This window comes from Eriocheir sinensis, chromosome 13, assembly GCF_024679095.1.
Source record: "Eriocheir sinensis breed Jianghai 21 chromosome 13, ASM2467909v1, whole genome shotgun sequence".
Taxonomy (NCBI): domain Eukaryota; kingdom Metazoa; phylum Arthropoda; class Malacostraca; order Decapoda; family Varunidae; genus Eriocheir; species Eriocheir sinensis.
Window position 1 is genome coordinate 9,031,243 of NC_066521.1, and position 19,473 is coordinate 9,050,715.

The 19,473-nt window shown below is 39.5% G+C and overlaps 1 protein-coding gene across 2 annotated transcripts in view; it reads left to right on the forward strand.

Annotated features, from left to right (window-relative positions):
- The window catches only part of LOC126997945 (E3 ubiquitin-protein ligase ZNRF1-like), a 92,309-nt gene that overhangs the window by 29,915 nt on the left and 42,921 nt on the right, over positions 1-19,473 (forward strand). The window contains exon 3 of one of the 2 annotated variants that reach the window (XM_050859200.1): positions 15,303-15,548. In XM_050859200.1, the coding sequence (XP_050715157.1) occupies positions 15,410-15,548 (139 nt within the window). In that variant the 5' untranslated portion in view covers positions 15,303-15,409. The remainder of the gene's footprint in view (positions 1-15,302; positions 15,549-19,473) is intronic. The other variant, XM_050859201.1, reaches the window with a different exon arrangement.

Below are 19,473 nucleotides of genomic sequence, written 5' to 3' on the forward strand. Positions count from 1 at the left end.
CAAACAACAGCAGACCTGCTGGTCCTTACGAGGCTGTTTGTGACAAGCTACACTAACTATCCAATCAAAGGTGGAAGATGAAGGACAGCAAAGGCAAAGGCTCCCCCCCCCCCCCCCATCCCTTCAGCCAAAGCTGGCAGGAAAGGAAAAAGAACCATGCAACATGGAAAAGCTGCATGGAAATTATGTAGGAAAGAGGAAAGAACTACCATCACAGCTATCGCTAACCGGGCGATAAAAACGGACAAGTACACCAGTATTCGAAAGAACTTAACGTTATTATGACAATGAGTAATATCTTCGTTGCTGGTTGGATTCAATATACTTGTCTAATCTATTCTTGAAGGCCGTAACTGTTGTACTATCAACGACATCACAGGATAGAGAATTCCAAATATTAACGACTCGATTGAAGAAGTGTTTGGAAGAAGTGGTGTGCTTCGTGCGATGATAATCTTTTAACATTGATCTTGAAATTGTTATTTTTTGTTCTATTTGATCGATCAATTGTAAAGTAATCTTCCGCATTAATATCACTGAATCCTTTAAAATTTTTAAATACTTCTATTAGATCGCCTCGCATTCTTCGTTTTGATAAGCTGAATAAATTTACTTTTTTAAGTCTTTTGTCATGATTTCATTATTCAGGGAGTGAGTGGCCCGTGGAAAAATACCGCGGAAGTGACCGCCATTTTGATTGAGAGAGCGGGAACTCAGTCCCTCACCAAGGCGGGAAACAGGACCTTTTTCAAATCATTTCGTTATTACTGCCAAAGCTGAACTATGTGTGGGATGCATGACCCACTATGACCAAGTGCATGTGTTAGGTTATTAATAAATAATAAATCCATAGCCGTTAGGGCGTTTTAGCGTAAGTGTTGCACAGAAAACGAGATGTCAGTATGGCGAGAGCTGGCATCTTGACCGCGGCCTTGGAGCGGAGCATTGTGGGTCCCGCCGCCATCTTCCGGTTTCTTCCTCCGAGACTCCAACGCGACAAGACATCCCTCACCGCCTCCCGCGCCACGCTGTCCATCGTGGTGGTTTTCCTGCCTTTGTAGTATCCACAAGTCCAGAGTGACTGTGTACTCAAGCGAGGGAAGCCGTTGGGAAGTAAGGAGGGCACGGCGTGTTGCAGAGAGGTACCAGAGAGGATTGAAGAAGGACTCCAGGGCTTCAGACTCAAGAGGTAGATCAGGTGTGGCTCCCTCTTCGCCTACCTACATCTAAGTACATATTTTGCAAAGGATGTTTTACGATTGCTAGCTAGGTTGCTGTGTGCCTGGGATTAATTAATTATTCTTAATTTCCAACGAGTTTCTCTGTTGTTGCTTAAATAAACTTAAGAGCTGGTTCATCTGGTCTTTGCTTGTCCTATGAGAGATGTGACCGGTCAGATATTTAAATAATAAAGGACTAGGAGGGGCTGTGAATCTGGTACCTCAATTTTCAGATATTTTATTTTATATATTTTATTGCTGAGAATTTACGGGATTTTCGGAAGTCCAGACCTTTCAAGAACCCCACACCTTTGTTCATAAGATTAATTTCTCAACCTTGGAATCATATTTGTTATTCTCCGTTGAATTCGTTCTAACTTTTCTATGTCTTTTCTGTAATAGGGAGACCAAAACTGTACACAGTACTCTAGATGGGGTCGAACCAGCGAATTATAAATTTTTAATATTACTTTTTCCGATTTATTATTAAAGACTCGTCCGATGAAGCCAACCAATTTGTTTGCGGTTTTAACTACCTCTGAACAATGCTGACTGGGCTTTAAATGGCTTGATATAGTGATTCCAAGATCCTTTTCTTTACTTACTGCAGAAAGTTGTTGGCCATTCATTACGTACTGTACGCGATTGTTATTGTTTCCGATGTGTAACACTTTACATATGTCAACGTTAAATTTCATTTGCCATTGATTGGCCCAACGTGCAAGTCGATCTAGATCTGATTGTAATGCTTCCTCGTCGAGTGTCGTAGTTACTTTACTAGCGATTTTTGTGTCATCAGGAAATTTTGATATTTTACAAGTGAGCCCATCATCGATATCATTAACATAAATTAAGAAGAGCATGGGGCCAAGCACTGATCCTTGAGGTACGCCGCTTCTGACATCGAGCCAGTTAGATGAAACACCGTTTAGAATTACTCTCTGTTTCCGCTCAGAGAGCCAGTCCACAAGCCAATTATGAATGTTACCTGAGATACCATGCGCCAATAGTTTGCTGAGCAATCGTTGGTGGGGGACCTTATCAAATGTCTCTTGAAAATCCAGATATATGATATCTACCGATCTGCTCACATCGAACACCTCTAAAATGTAATGAAAAAAGTCAAGTAAGTTAGTTTAGCACGAACGTTTACTACGGAAGCCATGTTGCGAATTATTTATTATATTATTTTCTTCGGAGAATTTCACCATATTGTCGCGAATGATAGTCTCCATTAACTTACTAACAATCGATGTCAGGCTAATTGGTCGATAATTTCCTGGGTGAGACTTGTCCCCCATTTTAAAAAAATGGTGTGACATTTGCTAGTTTCCAATCCGGCGGAACTTTTCCAGCTGTTAAAGATTTATTGAATACGATAGAGAGCGGTTTACAAATTTGATGTTTGATTTCTTTTAAATTTCTAGATGCAATTTTGTCCGGACCAGGAGCTTTGCTTACCTTAATCTTTTCAATTGCGCGTAAAATATCACTTTCTACGATGAGCACGCCTTTTAAAATATAGGATTGTAACCATTTCATTTTCATCGTTCGTGTGGTTACCATTTTCATTTGCAAGCGGTCCGATACTACAAGTGAGTGACTTTTTATTATTTACATAGCTAAAAAATTCTTTAGGATTAGATTTACTTGTTTCCGCTATATTTTCTTCAAGATTTTTCTTGCTTCGTTTTATTAATTTTTTGGTTTCGCGGCGAATTCTGTCCAACTCTAGTTTGTCATCCTCATTCTGGGTTGATATGTCTACTGTATACCCGTTTTTTAAGAGATATGCTATTTTGAATTTCGTTATTCCACCATTTGGGTTTCTTCTTAAAAGTTGAACGTCTGTTACGATAGGGTACGCATATGCTTTTGGCATTGTTCAATATTGTGGTGAAGGCCCCCCACGATTTATCAATATCTGTTTCCATAGAAAGTTCAGTCCAGTCAGAACTATTTAAAATTGATCGGAGTCTTACGAAATTCGCTATTTGATAATCTGACACCTTTTTATTAGTAGTTACTTTACTTTCTTTCATCTTGATGCTGAATGTGATTATTCGGTGATCTCTGGAGCTAAAAACTGGACCAACATTTACTTCGTTAGCTAGATCAGCTGTCGTTGAAAAAATAAGGTCAAGTATATTATTTTCCCGAGTCGGTTCTTGAAGGTGTTGATGTAAATCACTTTCTAATAAATTTGTGTACAGGTCGAACCCTGTATAAGAGTTCAACGCTTCGCCCCATATTTTCACTGGCAAGTTAAAGTCCCCCATAATTACTGCCTCGCAACTGCTACTTGTTTCTAATATTAATTCACTGAACGCCTGATCGATATCTAGAGTCTGCCTTGGCGGTCTATGGATTAGTCCAACAACTATTTTACGAGACTTATTTTTAATTTTAATTAAGACCGTGTCCACATTGGTTAAAATATCTGTTTTCACCGATACTGGATGGAGAAAGTTGTGGATATATAAGATAACGCCTCCACCCTGTCTGTTCTCTCTTTCATGACTAAAAATCGTATAACCCGGTAATCTATATTCCGCAATGAAATCTCTATTTGAAGTGTCTATCCAAGATTCTGTGACTCCGATGATGTGATAATGATTTGTAGCTGCGAGTGCTTCTAAGTCTTCAAATTTGTTACGTAGGCTACGAGCGTTTATGTAGCAAGCTTTAATGTGATGCGAGTCGTGGGTTACGCGGGTTGAGTGCTTGAGGAGGAGGAGGAGGAGGAGGAGGAAGGGGGAGGAAAATGCAAGAGTTAAGAATACTAAAACCAGGATGAAAAATAAAAACATAGGAAGTAATATTGCTAAAGAAAAGAATACAGAGAGGAAGATGAAGAGGAGGAGGAGGAAGAGGAGGAGGAGGAAGAAGAAAAACAATAATAGGGAAGAGTATTGGCATAGTGACCTCTTCCTTCATAACTTCCTAAATTACCTCCTCTTCCTCCTCCTCCTCCTCTTCCTTCTCCTCCTCCTCCTCCTCCTCCTCCTCAACCTTTATTTTTCGTAGTTTCTTGTCCCTCCTCACCTTCCTGCTTTCTCCCCTCCTTCCTTCCATCCTTCCCTTTATTCCTTCTTTTCCATCCCATTCTATCTTCTTTTCCTCCATTCCTTCTTTCTTTCCTCTTTCCCTCCCATTCTATCACCTTCCTATCCTCCTTTTCCTTCCCCCCTTCCTTCTACCCTCCCTTCCTCTCCTTCCCCTTTTATATTTCCTTCCTCCTTGCCTCCTTATCCCATTCTCATTACCGGAACTTAAGTGAATCTCTCTCTCTCTCTCTCTCTCTCTCTCTCTCTCTCTCTCTCTCTCTCTCTCTCTCTCTCTCTCTCTCTCTCTCTCTCTCTCTCTCTCTCTCTCTCTCTCACACACAAACACACACACACACACACACACACACACACACACACACACACATGTAACATGTGTGTGTGTGTGTGTGTGTGTGTAATGTGTGTGTGTGTGTGTGTGTGTGTGTGTGTGTGTGTGTGTGTGTGTGGTTTCATGACTGGAACGATTCAGGACACACACACATACACACACAGACACACACACACACACACACAGACACACACACACACACAGCAACTTGTCCCTGTTGTAAGCAGATCTCTCTCTCTCTCTCTCTCTCTCTCTCTCTCTCTCTCTCTCTCTCTCTCTCTCTCTCTCTCTCTCTCTCTCTCTCTCTCTCTCTCTCTCTCTCTCTCTCTCTCTCCTAATAACAACAGTGCCAATCTATGTAAATGCGCATGTGTGTCTGTATGAATGTGTATGTTTGTATATGTATGCTTATAATATGTCAGCCCGTTTTCTGTATGTTGTCTCTTTGTTTATCGAATTTTACACCTGTCTTCCCTCATTTTCTGTCCTACTGCTCACTGTCAACTGCAGAGAAAAACAAGTTTGTGTGTATGTATGAATGTGGGTTTATGTATGTATGTGCGTATGTATTTATGTATGTATGTATGTTATTGTGTCACTTTATCTTTGTTTATCCCCGTGTGTGTGTGTGTGTGTGTGTGTGTGTGTGTGTGTGTGTGTGTGTGTGTGTGTCACGCGAGCTTGTTTCTTAGGACAAAGATCACCGTATCGATTGGTGGTTCTCTGTCTCTATCTCTTCTTCTCTCCTTCTCTCCCTCCTCCATTATCTACCTTTCTATCTACCTTCTAACTTTTCCCGTCATCTCTACCTTTCTATTTCGCTTCTGGTAACATTATTTTTCTTACCTATCTTTATTCTTTGTTAATTTCTACGCCTTCTAGTTTTCTTGTGTTATTCTTCCTTTTCTATTTTTCATACCTTTCACATTCTTTTAACTTTCCTCTCCTTCTTTTCTCATTCATCGTCCATTCTCTTTTTTTTTCTACTTTTCTCAGTATTCTGCTATTTCTCTTTATTCTATCTTTCATTTTCATTATTTTTCCTCTCATTTTCTACCTTTCTCATTCTCTCATTTTCATTCTCCTTTCCTTCTTTTTTTCTACCTTCCTCAATATTCTGCCTTTCTCATTCTCCTTTCTTTCTCTTTATTCTATCTTTCATTCTCATTCTTCTACCCTTCTCATTCTTTTTCCTTTCTCATTTTTCGACCTTTCTCATTTTCCTTCCTTTCTCTTTTTTCTACCTTCCTCAATATTCTGCCTTTCTCATTCTCCTTTCTTTCTCTTTATCTTTTATTCTTATTCTTCTACTCTTCTCATTCTTTTTCCTTTCTCATTTTCCTTCCTTTCTCCTTTTTTCTATCTTCTTCAACATTCTGCTTTTCTCATTCTCCTTCCTTTCTTTTTATTCTATCTTTCGTTCTCATTCTTCTATCTCATTCTCCTTCCTTTCTCATTTTCTACCTTTCTCATTTTTCTCTCATTCTCCTTCCTTTCTCTTTTTTCTACCTTCCTCAATATTCTGTCTTTTTCATTCTCCTTCCTTTCTCTTTATTTATCTTTCATTCTCTCTTTCTTTCTTTTTTCTTTTTTCTTCCTTTTTCTACTTTTCACATTCTCATTTTCATTCTCCTTTCCTTCTTTTTTCTACTTCTCAATATTCTGTCTTTCTGATTATCCTTTCTTTCTCTTTATTCTTTCCTTCATTCTCATTCTTCTACCTTTCTTATTTTTCTACCTTTCCCATTTTCTACTTTTCACATTCTCTTTCATTCTCCTTTCCTTCTTTTTTTCTACTTCTCAATATTCTGTCTTTCTGATTATCCTTTCTTTCTCTTTATTCTTTCCTTCATTCTCATTCTTCTACCTTTCTTATTTTTCTACCTTTCCCATTTTTCTACCTTTCTCATTCTCTCATTTTCATTCTCCTTTCCTTCTTTTTTCTACTTCTCAATATTCTGTCTTTCTGATTATCCTTTCTTTCGCTTTATTCTTTCCTTCATTCTCATTCTTTTTCCTTTCTTATTTTTTACCTTTCTCTTTTTTTATTCTCCTTGTCGCCCCCCCCCCTGTTTTTTTAACTCAATATTCTGTCTCTCATTCTCCTTCTCTTCTCTTTCTTACCTTTCTCGTTCTTCTACGTTTTTTTTTACTCTTTTAATCTATCAACGTCTTCTATCTTATTCCTCACTTTGCCATGTCCCTTACTTCTTATCTTTCTCATTCTTCTACCTCCCCTTTACTCTTAATCTGCGTCTTCTCCTTCCCATTCTTCATTTTCTTAGCTCTTCTTATCTTTCTCATTCTTTACCTTTCTTTTACTCTTTCTTAATCTGTCTGCGTCTCCCTTCTCATTCCTTACTTCTTATCTTCCTCACTCTTTTACATTTCTTTTCCTCTCTTATTCCATCTACGTCTTCCTTCTCATTCTTCTCACTCTTATCTCTTACTATTTATCTTCTCTTATCTTCCTGTCCTTTCCCTCAGCCTCCTCCTCCTCCTCTCTTATCTTCCTGTCCTTTCCCTCAGCCTCCTCCTCCTCCTCTCTTATCTCCCTCTCTACCTCTTATCCTCTCCTCGCCTCTTACTTTCTCTCCCTCTCTACCTTCCCTCCAGTCACGACGTAGGTAATTTCTGAGAGAGAGAGAGAGAGAGAGAGAGAGAGAGAGAGAGAGAGAGAGAGAGAGAGAGAGAGAGAGGTTAGTTTGTGTTGGTAGATTGACAAAAACTTTATATGTTGTAGTTGTGAGCAGTAGTGGTGGTGGTGCGGGTGGTGGTAATTGTGGTGGTGGTAATGATGGTAAGTTGGCGCCACCATGACGGGCTAATGTAGAAGAGAGAGAGAGAGAGAGAGAGAGACACACACACACACACACACACACACACACACACCGCTCCTGTAGCTCATTCGGCTAGAGCGCCGCGCTGCAAGGCTTCACGGCCAAACAGGCGGCGGTTCGAGCCCCGCTCAGGCCGGATTCTTTCGGTTGACTAGGAGTGGTTACTGTCCCCCCTTGAGCAAGGGGGATGGGGTGTGTGGTGTGTGAGGTCCTGGCAGTACCCAGAGATCGACGATAATGAGCACTTGCTCTCGTCGGGAGGGTACCTGCTGGCGAAAGCGAGTCCAACTCGTGATCAGGCCGTGGTGAATTACACACAGACGCCATCACGGTACATAGTTTGGGCACGTAAGACGAAGACCTGCAAGGTGTTAATATGAGAGAGAGAGAGAGAGAGAGAGAGAGAGAGAGAGTCTTCTCTCCCTCCCCCTCATTACATATTCAAATAATCTTGCTTCAGGCTATTAAAGAAAACTTTCACTTGAACATGCTTGAGAGAGCCCTCTGACCAGCTCTCTCTCTCTCTCTCTCTCTCTCTCTCTCTCTCTCTCTCTCTCTCTCTCTCTCTCTCTTTCCCCTCCCATTCCTTCCCCTTCCTCCCTCCCTTGCCTCCCTTTCGTCATTCATTCCCTTCCCTTCCCTTCTCTTCCTATAATTAAAGGAAGGGCGGGTTTTAGCTCCCCACTTGTTGAAACTCTGAATGACTCTGATTTAGTGTGTGTGTGTGTGTGTGTGTGTGTGTGTGTGTGTGTGTGTGTGTGTGTGTGTGTGTGTGTGTGTGTACATCGCCCTCCCCTTCGAAGATAATAACAGCACCATCTAAATTTGCAGTCTATCTCCAATGTGTGTGTGTGTGTGTGTGTGTGTGTGAGAGAGAGAGAGAGAGAGAGAGAGAGAGAGAGAGATTATTGAGGCACTCATTTGTATCTTCAGTCTGATCACAGTTCAGTATAAGACAGAGGCCTTTCCCAACGTTCTCCACCTCTGTCTAAAGTTAGTGTACTCCTCCATCCTGCTCCGGCAAATGCTCTTAACACCACCTCACCTCCTGATCATCTGTCTGTCCTGTTGTATAATTTCTGGGTCGTCACTCTTACGGGCGTATTATAAGACATTTAGCCGCCCAAGAACACATATTTGACAAGGCTCCCTTAGGAGTTGTGGGCATTTACAATAGTAGTTGGTCTTCCGTCTGTCCTGATTTCGATATATCTGGGTCGCCATGCACTCTTACTTTGGTTGTCCGGTGGTAGTTTGACCCTTCCTCTGTACCGTGAACCTAAAGAAACACTCATTAGAACCCGACTGACCCCTTCTTTGACCTTTAGAAATAGCTGATGTGAGAAGCCAAAGTGTCTTAAAATACCGGCCTAATAATGTAAGTATTATAAGACACTCTCCCTTCTCACATCAGCTATTTCTATAGGTCAAAGAGGGGGTCAGTCGGGTTCTAATGGGTGTTTCTCGAGGTTCACAGTACAGAGGAAGGGTTACGTTCACTACAGGGTCATAAAACTACCCCTGGAAATGCCCACAACTCCTATGAAAGCCTTGTCAAATAGGTGTTCTTGGGCGGCGAAATGTCTTTTAATATGACCCAGTATCGTTCCTCTATAAGACAAAGGCCTTTCCCAACGTTCTCTACCTCTTAGTAATGTTAGTGTATCCCGATGTAGGAAATACTCTTCACTACCAACACCTCCCTTTATGGTCTTGTCTGTCCTGAGTTCGATATATCTGGGTCGCCACTCTTAATATCGTTCCTCTATAAGACAAAGGCCTTTCCCAACGTTCTCTTCCTCTTTGTAATGTTAGTGTATCCCAATGTAGGAAATACTCTTCGCTACCAACACCTCCCTTTCTGGTCTTCCGTCTGTCCTGATTTCGATATATCTGGGTCACCACTCTTAGTATCGTTCCTCTCCTCGCCTTTCCTTTCCCGTTCTCTCTTCTCTTTTGTAATGTTAGTGTATCCCCGATGTAAGATACTCTTTCGCTTACAACACCTCCCTTTCTGGTATTCTGTCTGTGCAGGATTATTGATATATCTAATCTAATCTTCGTTCCGTTCCTCTCTAAGACATTCTTCCAGGCCTCTGTTCTCTCTCTCTTTGTATTGGTGTATGTAGGAAATACTCTTCGCTACCAACACCTCCCTTTCTGGTCTTCCGTCTGTCCTGATTTCGATATATCTGGGTCACTAATCTTAGTATCGTTCCTCTATAAGACAAAGGCCTTTCCCAACGTTCTCTTCCTCTTTGTTATGTTAGTGTATCTGATATGAGGGAAATACTCTTCTACCAACATCTCCTTCTGGTCTCCGTCTGTCCCTGATTTTCGATATGGGTGCCACTCTGACTTTGGTTGTCCGTCTCTTATCGGCTCTACGTATGCTGTGACCTCAAATCCTCTTTTTACCCTCTTCTTATCCTCTTATTTTATTGGCCACTAAAATATCTTCAACCTCTGTCTTTTCTTATCTGATACTTATCTCTCGTCCGTGTTTTTTTTTTTTTTTTTTTTTTTTTTACCGTAAAGGAGACAGCTCAAGGGTATAAAAAGTTATGGGGGGGGAGGAGGAGATGCTAAAAGCCCGCACTATAAAACATCCCTGTATGTGTGTGTGTGTGTGAGAGAGAGAGAGAGAGAGAGAGAGAGAGAGAGAGAGAGAGAGAGAGAGTTCACATGTGCCTTCTTCAACTCCTCACCTCACGTTACCTCAGTTCATCTCACCTCCATTCACCTCAATTTATAACCTATCCTCATGTCAACCCCTCTCAACTTTTTTTCCCTCTTTATCCTATTTAGAATTTAAGGTAATGTTCTCTTTCTTTGTGTCGATTCTTCTGTTTTTGTTTAACGGTATTTATTTGTATCTATATAATTGTGTTGTGTTCTACAGTGTGTGTGTGTGTGTGTGTGTGTGTGTGTGTGTGTGTGTGTGTGTGTGTGTGTGTGTGTGTGCCTATCAGTCTGTATTTGTGTACCTATCTGTTTATCTAAATTATCTTTCCCATCTCTGTTTGTCTGTGGATCTGTCTATTTATGCGATCTTTCCTGTCTGCGTATGCGACTCTTCCTGGGTGTCTGTCTATCTATGTCTGTCTTTGTCTATGTCTATCTATGTCTCTATGTCTATCTATGTCTGTATCTATGTTTATTTATGTCTATCTATTTCTGTTTATGTCTATCTATGTCTATCTAGGTCTGTCTATGTCTATCTATGTCTATCTATGTCTGTCTATGTATATCTATGTCTATCTATGTCTGTCTGTGTATCTATGTCTGTGTATCTATGTCTGTCTATCCATGTCTGTCTATGTGAATCGCCTCCTGTCTGTCTCGGTCCGAATTGTTTCATAGCTGTCCGTATCGTTTTCCATCCCTCTCTGTAGTTTCCTATATGTTGATGTGTGTGTCTGCCTGTCTGTCCGTCTATCTTATCTTTTATCATCCGGAGATTTTAATTGGACCCGTCGGTGTGTTTGTCTGTCTGTCTGTACATGTATATCGCCATGGCTATTGGTTTGTTATCTTGTCATGTTATCTTGAGAGAGAGAGAGAGAGAGAGAGAGAGGACAACAGGAAGCACCTCATCACGGTCCCTTACCTGTGAGATGAGGCGAGAAGGGTCACTCTCTCTCTCTCTCTCTCTCTCTCTCTCTCTCTCTCTCTCTAAGGAATGGAAAAAGTTAAGCCTGAGAGCGGCGCGTCGTGTAGGAAGGTTTAATTAGGGTTTAATTAAAGGTATAAACTCGTGTTGTTATTGTTTTTGTTTGTAAGCTTAAACAGGCACCCGAGAGAGAATGTTATTGAGTACGTAGCTTTGTCCATAGTTCTGTTAGGTCTTCCCCTCCTCCTTCTCCTCCTCCTCCTTCTTCTTCTTCTTCTTCTTCTTCTTCTTCTTCTTCTTCTTCTTCTTCTTCTTCTCCTCCTTCATATTGTTGTTGTTATTATTATTATTATTATTATTATTATTATTATTATTATTATTATTATTATTATTATTATTATTATTATTATTATTATGATAATCGAGAACAACGCCTTAAATATAATACGTAATAGTGATGATATTGACCGTGAAAGGAAATCCGTGAGTTTTATTATTGTAAGAAAAGTAGAAAAGAAAAAACAAAAAATAACAATAAAAATTTTTTTTTTTTAGCACCGAACAAGTACCGTCAGCGGGAGGTTTATTCTCTCTCTCTCTCTCTCTCTCTCTCTCTCTCTCTCTCTCTCTCTCTCTCTCTCTCTCTCTCTCTCTCTCTCTCTCTCTCTCTCTCTCTCTCTCTCTCTCTCTCTCTCTCTCTCTCTCTCTCTCTCTCTCTCTCTCTCTCTCTCTCTCTCACGAATCTTTACAAAAAAAATAGTCTCGTGTCGATAATCAATAGTGAAGAGTCTAGTCTATTGGCGAGAGAGAGAGAGAGAGAGAGAGAGAGTATCGTGGGTCTGTTTCTGCTTTTCTACTTGTCAGTTATGCGTGTGTGTGTGTGTGTGTGTGTGTGTGTGTTTATTGTGGCATGGAGGGGGATGTGCGATAATGTTGTGTTGATCCTCTCTCTCTCTCTCTCTCTCTCTCTCTCTCTCTCTCTCTCTCTCTCTCTCTCTCTCTCTCTCTCTCTCTCTCTCTCTCTCTCTCTCTCTCTCTCTCTCTCTCTCTCACCGTTCAATATTGTTACCTGACTTCATTATGCCACTTCTCATTATCAGAGAGAGAGAGAGAGAGAGAGAGAGAGAGAGAGAGAGAGAGAGAGAGAGAGAGAGAGAGTAAACGCAACTCTTAGGAGAGAGATTAAGATTAATAAACATCTCAAAAATAATCCTAAATGAATCTCTCTCTCTCTCTCTCTCTCTCTCTCTCTCTCTCTCTCTCTCTCTCTCTCTCTCTCTCTCTCTCTCTCTCTCGTTTCACGTCATTAGAGGGCGCGAGAGATAAATTGATCATTAAATATTCCCTTACCTGAACCTTTCCTGAAAAAAAAAGAAATTAAAAGTATTGAAAAATTTACACACACACACACACACACACACACACACACACATACACATATGCACACGCCGTTTTTATGCTCTTTAATAATGATTTCATCACCACCCACACCAACCTCATCACCACCACCACCCTCATCACCACCACCTATTTTTGTAGATATCTGAAGCGTAGCGGAAGGTTGGAAGGAGGAGGAGGAGGAGGAGGAAGGAGAAAAGGAAAAGAAAGAGAAGAATTAATATGGAAGAAATTGAAAGGAAACTATTAAAGATATTATAAAAGTGGTCAGAGAGAGAGAGAGAGAGAGAGAGAGAGATGAACAAACAAACACACAAAGGGCGCGAAGCCTCATTGATGGAGGGTGGGAGGAGCAAGGTCAGCGAGAGAGAGAGAGAGAGAGAGAGAGAGAGAGAGAGAGTGTTGCATGTTTTTCGCTATACCCACACATCAGTAAGTCTTCCCCCCTCAATTACCCCCCCCCCCTCACTTTCTTCCGTCCCCCCCTTTCCTCTCCCACTTTTCCCCTTTTCCTCTTCCTCCCAAAATCTCTCACCCTATTTTTCCTCCTTTCCTCTTCCACATAGGTACACCTTTCTCTTCCCTCCCTTTTCCTCCTTCAGTTCTCCCTTCTCCCCTCCTCCCTCTTCCTCCGCCTCCTCTTCCTTTCCTCCTCCCCTTTCTCTTCCTTCTCTCTAAATCTTTCTTTTTCTTTCTTCTCATACACACCCTTTTCTTTCCTTCCTTTTCCCTTCTTCAGTTCCCCCTTTCCTCACCCCTTCTTTCTTTCCTCTTCCCCCCCCCTTCTCCTTTCTCCCCTAATTTTTCTCCCTTCCTCTCCCACATACACCCTCCTCTTCCCCTTCTTCAATTCCTCCTTCACTCCTCCCATTCCCCTACCCCTTCTTCCTCTCTTCTCCCTCTTTTCTTCCTTGTCCCTAAAACCCCCATATTTCTTTTCCCCTTTTCTCTCCCTCCTTCTTTCTTACATACCTCCTCCTCTTCCCCTTCTTCAGTTTCCCCTTCCCTTCCCTTCCCTCTGTCTTCACTCCCATCCCCTCCCCTTCCCTCCCCCTCCCCTCTCCACCTTCCCTCCTTCCCCTCTCCTCTCTTCTCTTCCCTTCACTCTTTCCCCCTCCCGTCTCCCTCCCTTCCCCTTCTTTATTATACGCATTCGCTATACAATAGTCATACTTTATACAATCCTATGTCTCCATGTCACGAGGAGGAGGAGGATATTGAGGTAGTGGTGGTGGTGGTAGTGGTGGTGGTGGTGGTAGAGAAAAAGAAGAAAAAGAAGGAAAGGAGAAAAAAAAGATGAAAGACTAAATAGAAAAAAAAAGAAGATAAAGAAAACGCAAAATATTGATGGCAAAGAACAAAAAGCAGTGAATAAAATGATAAAAAGGAGGAGAAGGAGAAGGAATGAGAACAGTAGAATAGGAAGAAAGATAATAAGAAAACACGAAATTGAAAGGAAGGAAAAAGAGTCGGAAGAGGAAGGTTGAGGAAGAGGTGAAGGAGGATAAAAAAAAATGGGTAAAGGAGAGGAAGAGAAAGAATAAGAATTAAAAGAAAAAGTGGAAAGCAGGAGATTGAGGAGAAGGGAAGTTGGGTAAGAGGAGGAGGAGGAGGAGGAGGAGGAGGGGGGTTGGAGGTGTTACTAGTGACTCCTGGAGATTTTGACGTCATTCCTCCTCCTCCTCCTCCTCCTCCTAATCCACTGAAGTTGGTGCGGAGGAATTTTTCTCCAATCACGAAGGAAAGGTCTCTCTCTCTCTCTCTCTCTCTCTCTCTCTCTCTCTCTCTCTCTCTCTCTCTCTCTCTCTCTCTCTCTCTCTCTCTCTCTCTCTCTCTCTCTCTCTCTCTCTCTCTCTCTCTCTCTCTCTCTCTCTCTCTCTCTCTCTCTCAATAATAATAATAATAATAATAATAATAATAATACACCTATTTCTTTTTTTATATTCGTTGGTAATAATAATAATAATAATAATAATAATAATAATAATAATAATAATAATAATAATAATAATAATAGTAATGGTAATAATAATAATGGTAATAAAACATTTATATTTTACACTTTCTTAATCTATATTAGCATACATTATATAGGAGAGGAACTAAGTGCATTGACATATACATATTACTTTACGTTCCCAATGCACGTCTCTAAAGGATTCACCTCGTTACAGTAAGCTCCGTAATGCCTCTGTAAATGCTTTAATACACACATCAAAAGAGAAAAAGAAAGAAAAAAGAAGTGCATGCCCATTTTCCTTGAACGGCTGGTGCAAGGAGGCAAAACAAGGGAGACTGAGCTACACTTTCTTGCCCTCGTGTTAAAAAAATATTCGTGCGCATTAAAGCTGAGGAGATGATTCAGATGTTTATGTTGATGATGATTAAATCTGTTAACTGGATATTATAAGCTATGTGCATTTGTTTTCAGTAGTAGTGGTAGTAGTAGTAGTAGTAGTAGTAGTAGTAGTAGTAGTAGTAGCGGATGATTCAGATGTTTATGTTGATGATGATTGAGTCTGTTAGCTGGATATTATAAGCTATGTGCATGTTTTTTCAGTAGTAGTAGTGGTAGTAGTGGTAACAGTAGTAGTAGTAGTAGTAGTAGTAGTAGTAGTAGCGACAGTAACTTCACATGGCACGTATTACGACAGAAAATAGTAGTAGTTGGAGTAGTATCATAAATAGTAATCATAATTGTTGTTATAGGAACCACAACGTCAAAAGGCATGTAGTAGTAGTAGTAGTAGTAGTAGTAGTAGTAGTAGTAGCAGCAGCAGCAGTAGCAAAAATCACTAACAACAACTAACTACAACCCCTTTCTTTTGTCCCCAGCAGGGCGCGCATGAGGAGAGGCGGCGCAGGGGGCGTGGCGTGCGTGATGGTGGCGTGGCGGCGCGGGTGTGCGGGCGGGCGTGAGGGCGGCAGGGTGTGGGTGTGAAATGGGCGCCAAGGCGAGCACGGCCGCGGGCGGGGTGGGCGGCGCGGGCCTGGGCGGCGGTGGCCCAGACTCCGCCCACGCCGCCGCCGCCGCCGCCACCTCCTCCGCCACGCGCTCCAGAGCCCTGTCCACGAGTGCTGGTGCGTACGGGGGCGGGGGTGTACCCTTGGTTTTGTTACTTTCCTCTTGATTTGTCCTTTTCCTCTTGATTTTTCTTTAATTGGTATTCTCTTGATTTGTTTTCTTCCTATTGATTTTTCTTTAATTGGTATTCTCTTGACTTGTTTTCTTCCTCTTGATTTTTCTTTAATTGGTATTCTCCTCTTGATTTGTTTTCTTCCTCTTGATTTTTCTTTAATTGGTATTCTCTTGATTTGTTTTCTTCCTCTTGATTTTTCTTTAATTGGTATTCTCTTGATTTGTTTTCTTCCTCTTGATTTTTCTTTAATTGGTATTCTCTTGATTTGTTTTCTTCCTCTTGATTTTTTTTATTGGTATTCTCCTCCTGATTTGTTTTCTTCCTCTTGATTTTTCTTTAATTGATATTCTCCTTTTGATTTGTTTTCTTCCTCTTGATTTTTCTTTAATCGATATTATCTTGATTTGTTTTCTTCCTCTTGATTTTTCTTTAATTGGTATTCTCCTCTTGATTTGTTTTCTTCCTCTTGATTTTTCTTTGATTGGTATTCTCCTCTTGATTTGTTTTCTTCCTCTTGATTTTTCTTTAATTGATATTCTCCTCTTGATTTGTTTTCTTCCTCTTGATTTTTCTTTAATTAGTATTCTCTTGATTTGTTTTCTTCCTCTTGATTTTTCATTAATTGATATTCTCCTGATTTGTTTTCTTCTTGATTTTTCTTTAATTGGTATTCTCCTCTTGATTTGTTTTCTTCCTCTTGATTTTTCTTTAATTGGTATTCTCCTCTTGATTTGTTTTCTTCCTCTTGATTTTTCTTTAATTGGTATTCTCCTCTTGATTTGCCCTCTTTCTCCAGCTGCCATTTTCCTCTTTATTTGTCCTCTCTAATTAGTTCTTCTTGATTTGTCATTAATTTCATTTGTCATTTTCCACTTGATTTCTCTTGCTCTTGGTTTGTATTTCCTCTTGATTTATCTTCTCTTGATTTAGCACTTCGCCTTTAATTATTTTCTTCCTTTTTGATTTTTCCTCTTCCTTTTTTATTTTCCTCTTCCTTTTTTATTTGTCCTCTTCCTTTTTTATTTGTCCTCTTCCTTTTTTATTTGTCCTCTTTTATTTGTCCTCTTCCATTTTTATCTGTCCTCTTTTTATTTGTCCTCTTCCTTTTTGATTTTTTCTCTTCCTTTTTTATTTGTCCTCTTCCTTTTTGATTTTTTCTCTTCCTTTTTTATTTGTCCTCTTCCTTTTTGATTTTTTCTCTTCCTTTTTTATTTGTCCTCTTCCTTTTTTATTTGTCCTCTTCCTTTTTGATTTTTTCTCTTCCTTTTTGATTTGTCCTCTTCCTTTTATATTTGTCCTCTTCCCTTTTTTATTTGTCCTCTTCCTTATTTATTTGTCCTCTTTTTTATTTTTCCTCTTCCTATTTTATTTGTCCTCTTCCTTTTTATTTGTCCTCTTCCTCTTTTATTATTTTTTCTCCTCTTCCTTTTTATTTGTCCTCTTCCTTTTTTTTGTCCTCTTCCTTTTTTATTTGTCCTCTTCCTCTTTTATTTGTCCTCTTTTATTTGTCCTCTTCCATTTTTATTTGTCCTCTTTTTATTTGTCCTCTTCCTTTTTGATTTTTTCTCTTCCTTTTTTATTTGTCCTCTTCCTTTTTGATTTTTTCTCTTCCTTTTTTATTTGTCCTTTTTTATTTGTCCTCTTCCTTTTTTATTTGTCCTCTTCCTTTTTTATTTGTCCTCTTCCTTTTTTATTTGTCCTCTTCCTTTTTTATTTGTCCTCTTCCTTTTTTTATTTGTCCTCTTCCTTTTTTATTTGTCCTCTTCCTTTTTTTATTTGTCCTCTTCCTTTTTTATTTGTCCTCTTCCTTTTTTATTTGTCCTCTTTTATTTGTCCTCTTCCATTTTTATTTGTCCTCTTCCTTTTTTATTTGTCCTCTTTTATTTGTCCTCTTCCATTTTTATTTGTCCTCTTCCTTTTTTATTTGTCCTCTTTTATTTGTCCTCTTCCATTTTTATTTGTCCTCTTCCTTTTTTATTTGTCCTCTTTTATTTGTCCTCTTCCATTTTTATTTGTCCTCTTTTTATTTGCCCTCTTCCTTTTTTATTTGTCCTCTTCCTTTTTTATTTGTCCTCTTTTATTTGTCCTCTTCCATTTTTATTTGTCCTCTTTTTATTTGTCCTCTTCCTTTTTGATTTTTTCTCTTCCTTTTTTATTTGCCCTCTTCCTTTTTTATTTGTCCTCTTCCTTTTTTATTTGTCCTCTTCCTTTTTGATTTTTTCTCTTCCTTTTTTATTTGTCCTCTTCCTTTTTTATTTGTCCTCTTCCTTTTTTATTTGTCCTCTTCCTCTTTTATTATTTTTTGTCCTCTTCCTTTTTATTTTCCTTTTTTATTTGTCCTCTTCCTTTTTTATTTGTTCTCTTCCTTTTTTTATTTACCCTCCTCCTTTTTTATTTGCCCTCTTCCTTTTTTATTTGCCCTCTTCCTTTTTTATTTTTTCTCTTCCTTTTTTATTTACCCTCTTCCTTTTTTATTTGTCCTCTTCCTTTTTTATTTGTCCTCTTCCTTTTTTATTTGTCCTCTTCCTTTTTTATTTGTCCTCTTCCTTTTTTATTTGTCCTCTTCCTTTTTTATTTGTCCTCTTCCTTTTTTATTTGTCCTCTTCCTTTTTTATTTGTCCTCTTCCTCTTTTATTATTTTTTCTCCTCTTCCTTTTTATTTGTCCTCTTCCTTTTTGATTTTTTCTCTTCCTTTTTTATTTACCCTCTTCCTTTTTTATTTGCCCTCTTCCTTTTTTATTTGTCCTCTTCCTTTTTTATTTTTTCTCTTCCTTTTTGATTTGTCCTCTTCCTTTTTTATTTGTCCTCTTTTTTATTTGTCCTCTTCCTTTTTTATTTGTCCTCTTCCTTTTTTATTTTTTCTCTTCCTTTTTTATTTTTTCTCTTCCTTTTTGATTTGTCCTCTTCCTTTTTGATTTGTCCTCTTCCTTTTTATTTGTCCTCTTCCTTTTTGATTTGTCCTCTTCCTATTTTATTTGTCCTCTTCCTTTTTGATTTGTCCTCTTTGATTTGTCCTCTTCTTGATTTGACCTCTCGATTTTTCCTCTTCCTGGTTTCACGGTATATACCTCAACTTCCTTTTTCAGCCTATTTTTCTATTTTCTATTTGTGCTGTTATGAAGTGCACCTCTTGATTTCTTCTCCCTTCCTCTTGATTTTTGTTTCCTTTTGACTTGCCCTTTTCTTCCTTTCCTCTTTAATTCCCTCTGTTATTTCTCAGCGTTTCTTTTTTATTAGTTCTGGGAGGAGGGGTTGACCTCTTTATTTGTCCTTTTCCTCTTGAATTTTTTGTTTCCTGATTTCTCTTCTTGCTCTTGATTTCTGTTTTCCCTCAGCTTTCTCTTTTTCAACCTTACTTCTTTTCTACTAGTGCTTGATTTGCTCCTCTTGATTTGTCCTCTTGATCTTATTTTCCTCTTGTTATTCCTCATATTGATCACGATCCTCTAGTCCTGGTAGGTGGGTGGCTGGTTTTGGGTTAGGTTTGTCCTCTTATCCCTCTTCCTCTTGATCTGTGTTTTTCCCCTTTATTTACCCTGCTTCACTTCCTCTTCCTCTTGTTCTTCCTTTTCCTCTAGTTGTGTTTTATTTATCTGTCTTGCTGTGGTGGTTTATTTTTTCCTCTTGATTCATCGTCTTCCTCTTTCTCTCTTTCCCTGACTCTCTCTCTCTCTCTCTCTCTCTCTCTCTCTCTCTCTCTCTCTCTCTCTCTCTCTCTCTCTCTCTCTCTTTCTCGTTTTTCGTATTTTTTCTTTTATTTACAGTCTTATTTTCACTCTTCTTGTCTTCCTCCTTTGTTTTTATCTCACCCTTCCGTTCCTCCTCCTCCTCCTCCTCCTCCTCCTCCTCCTCCTCCTCTTCCTCTT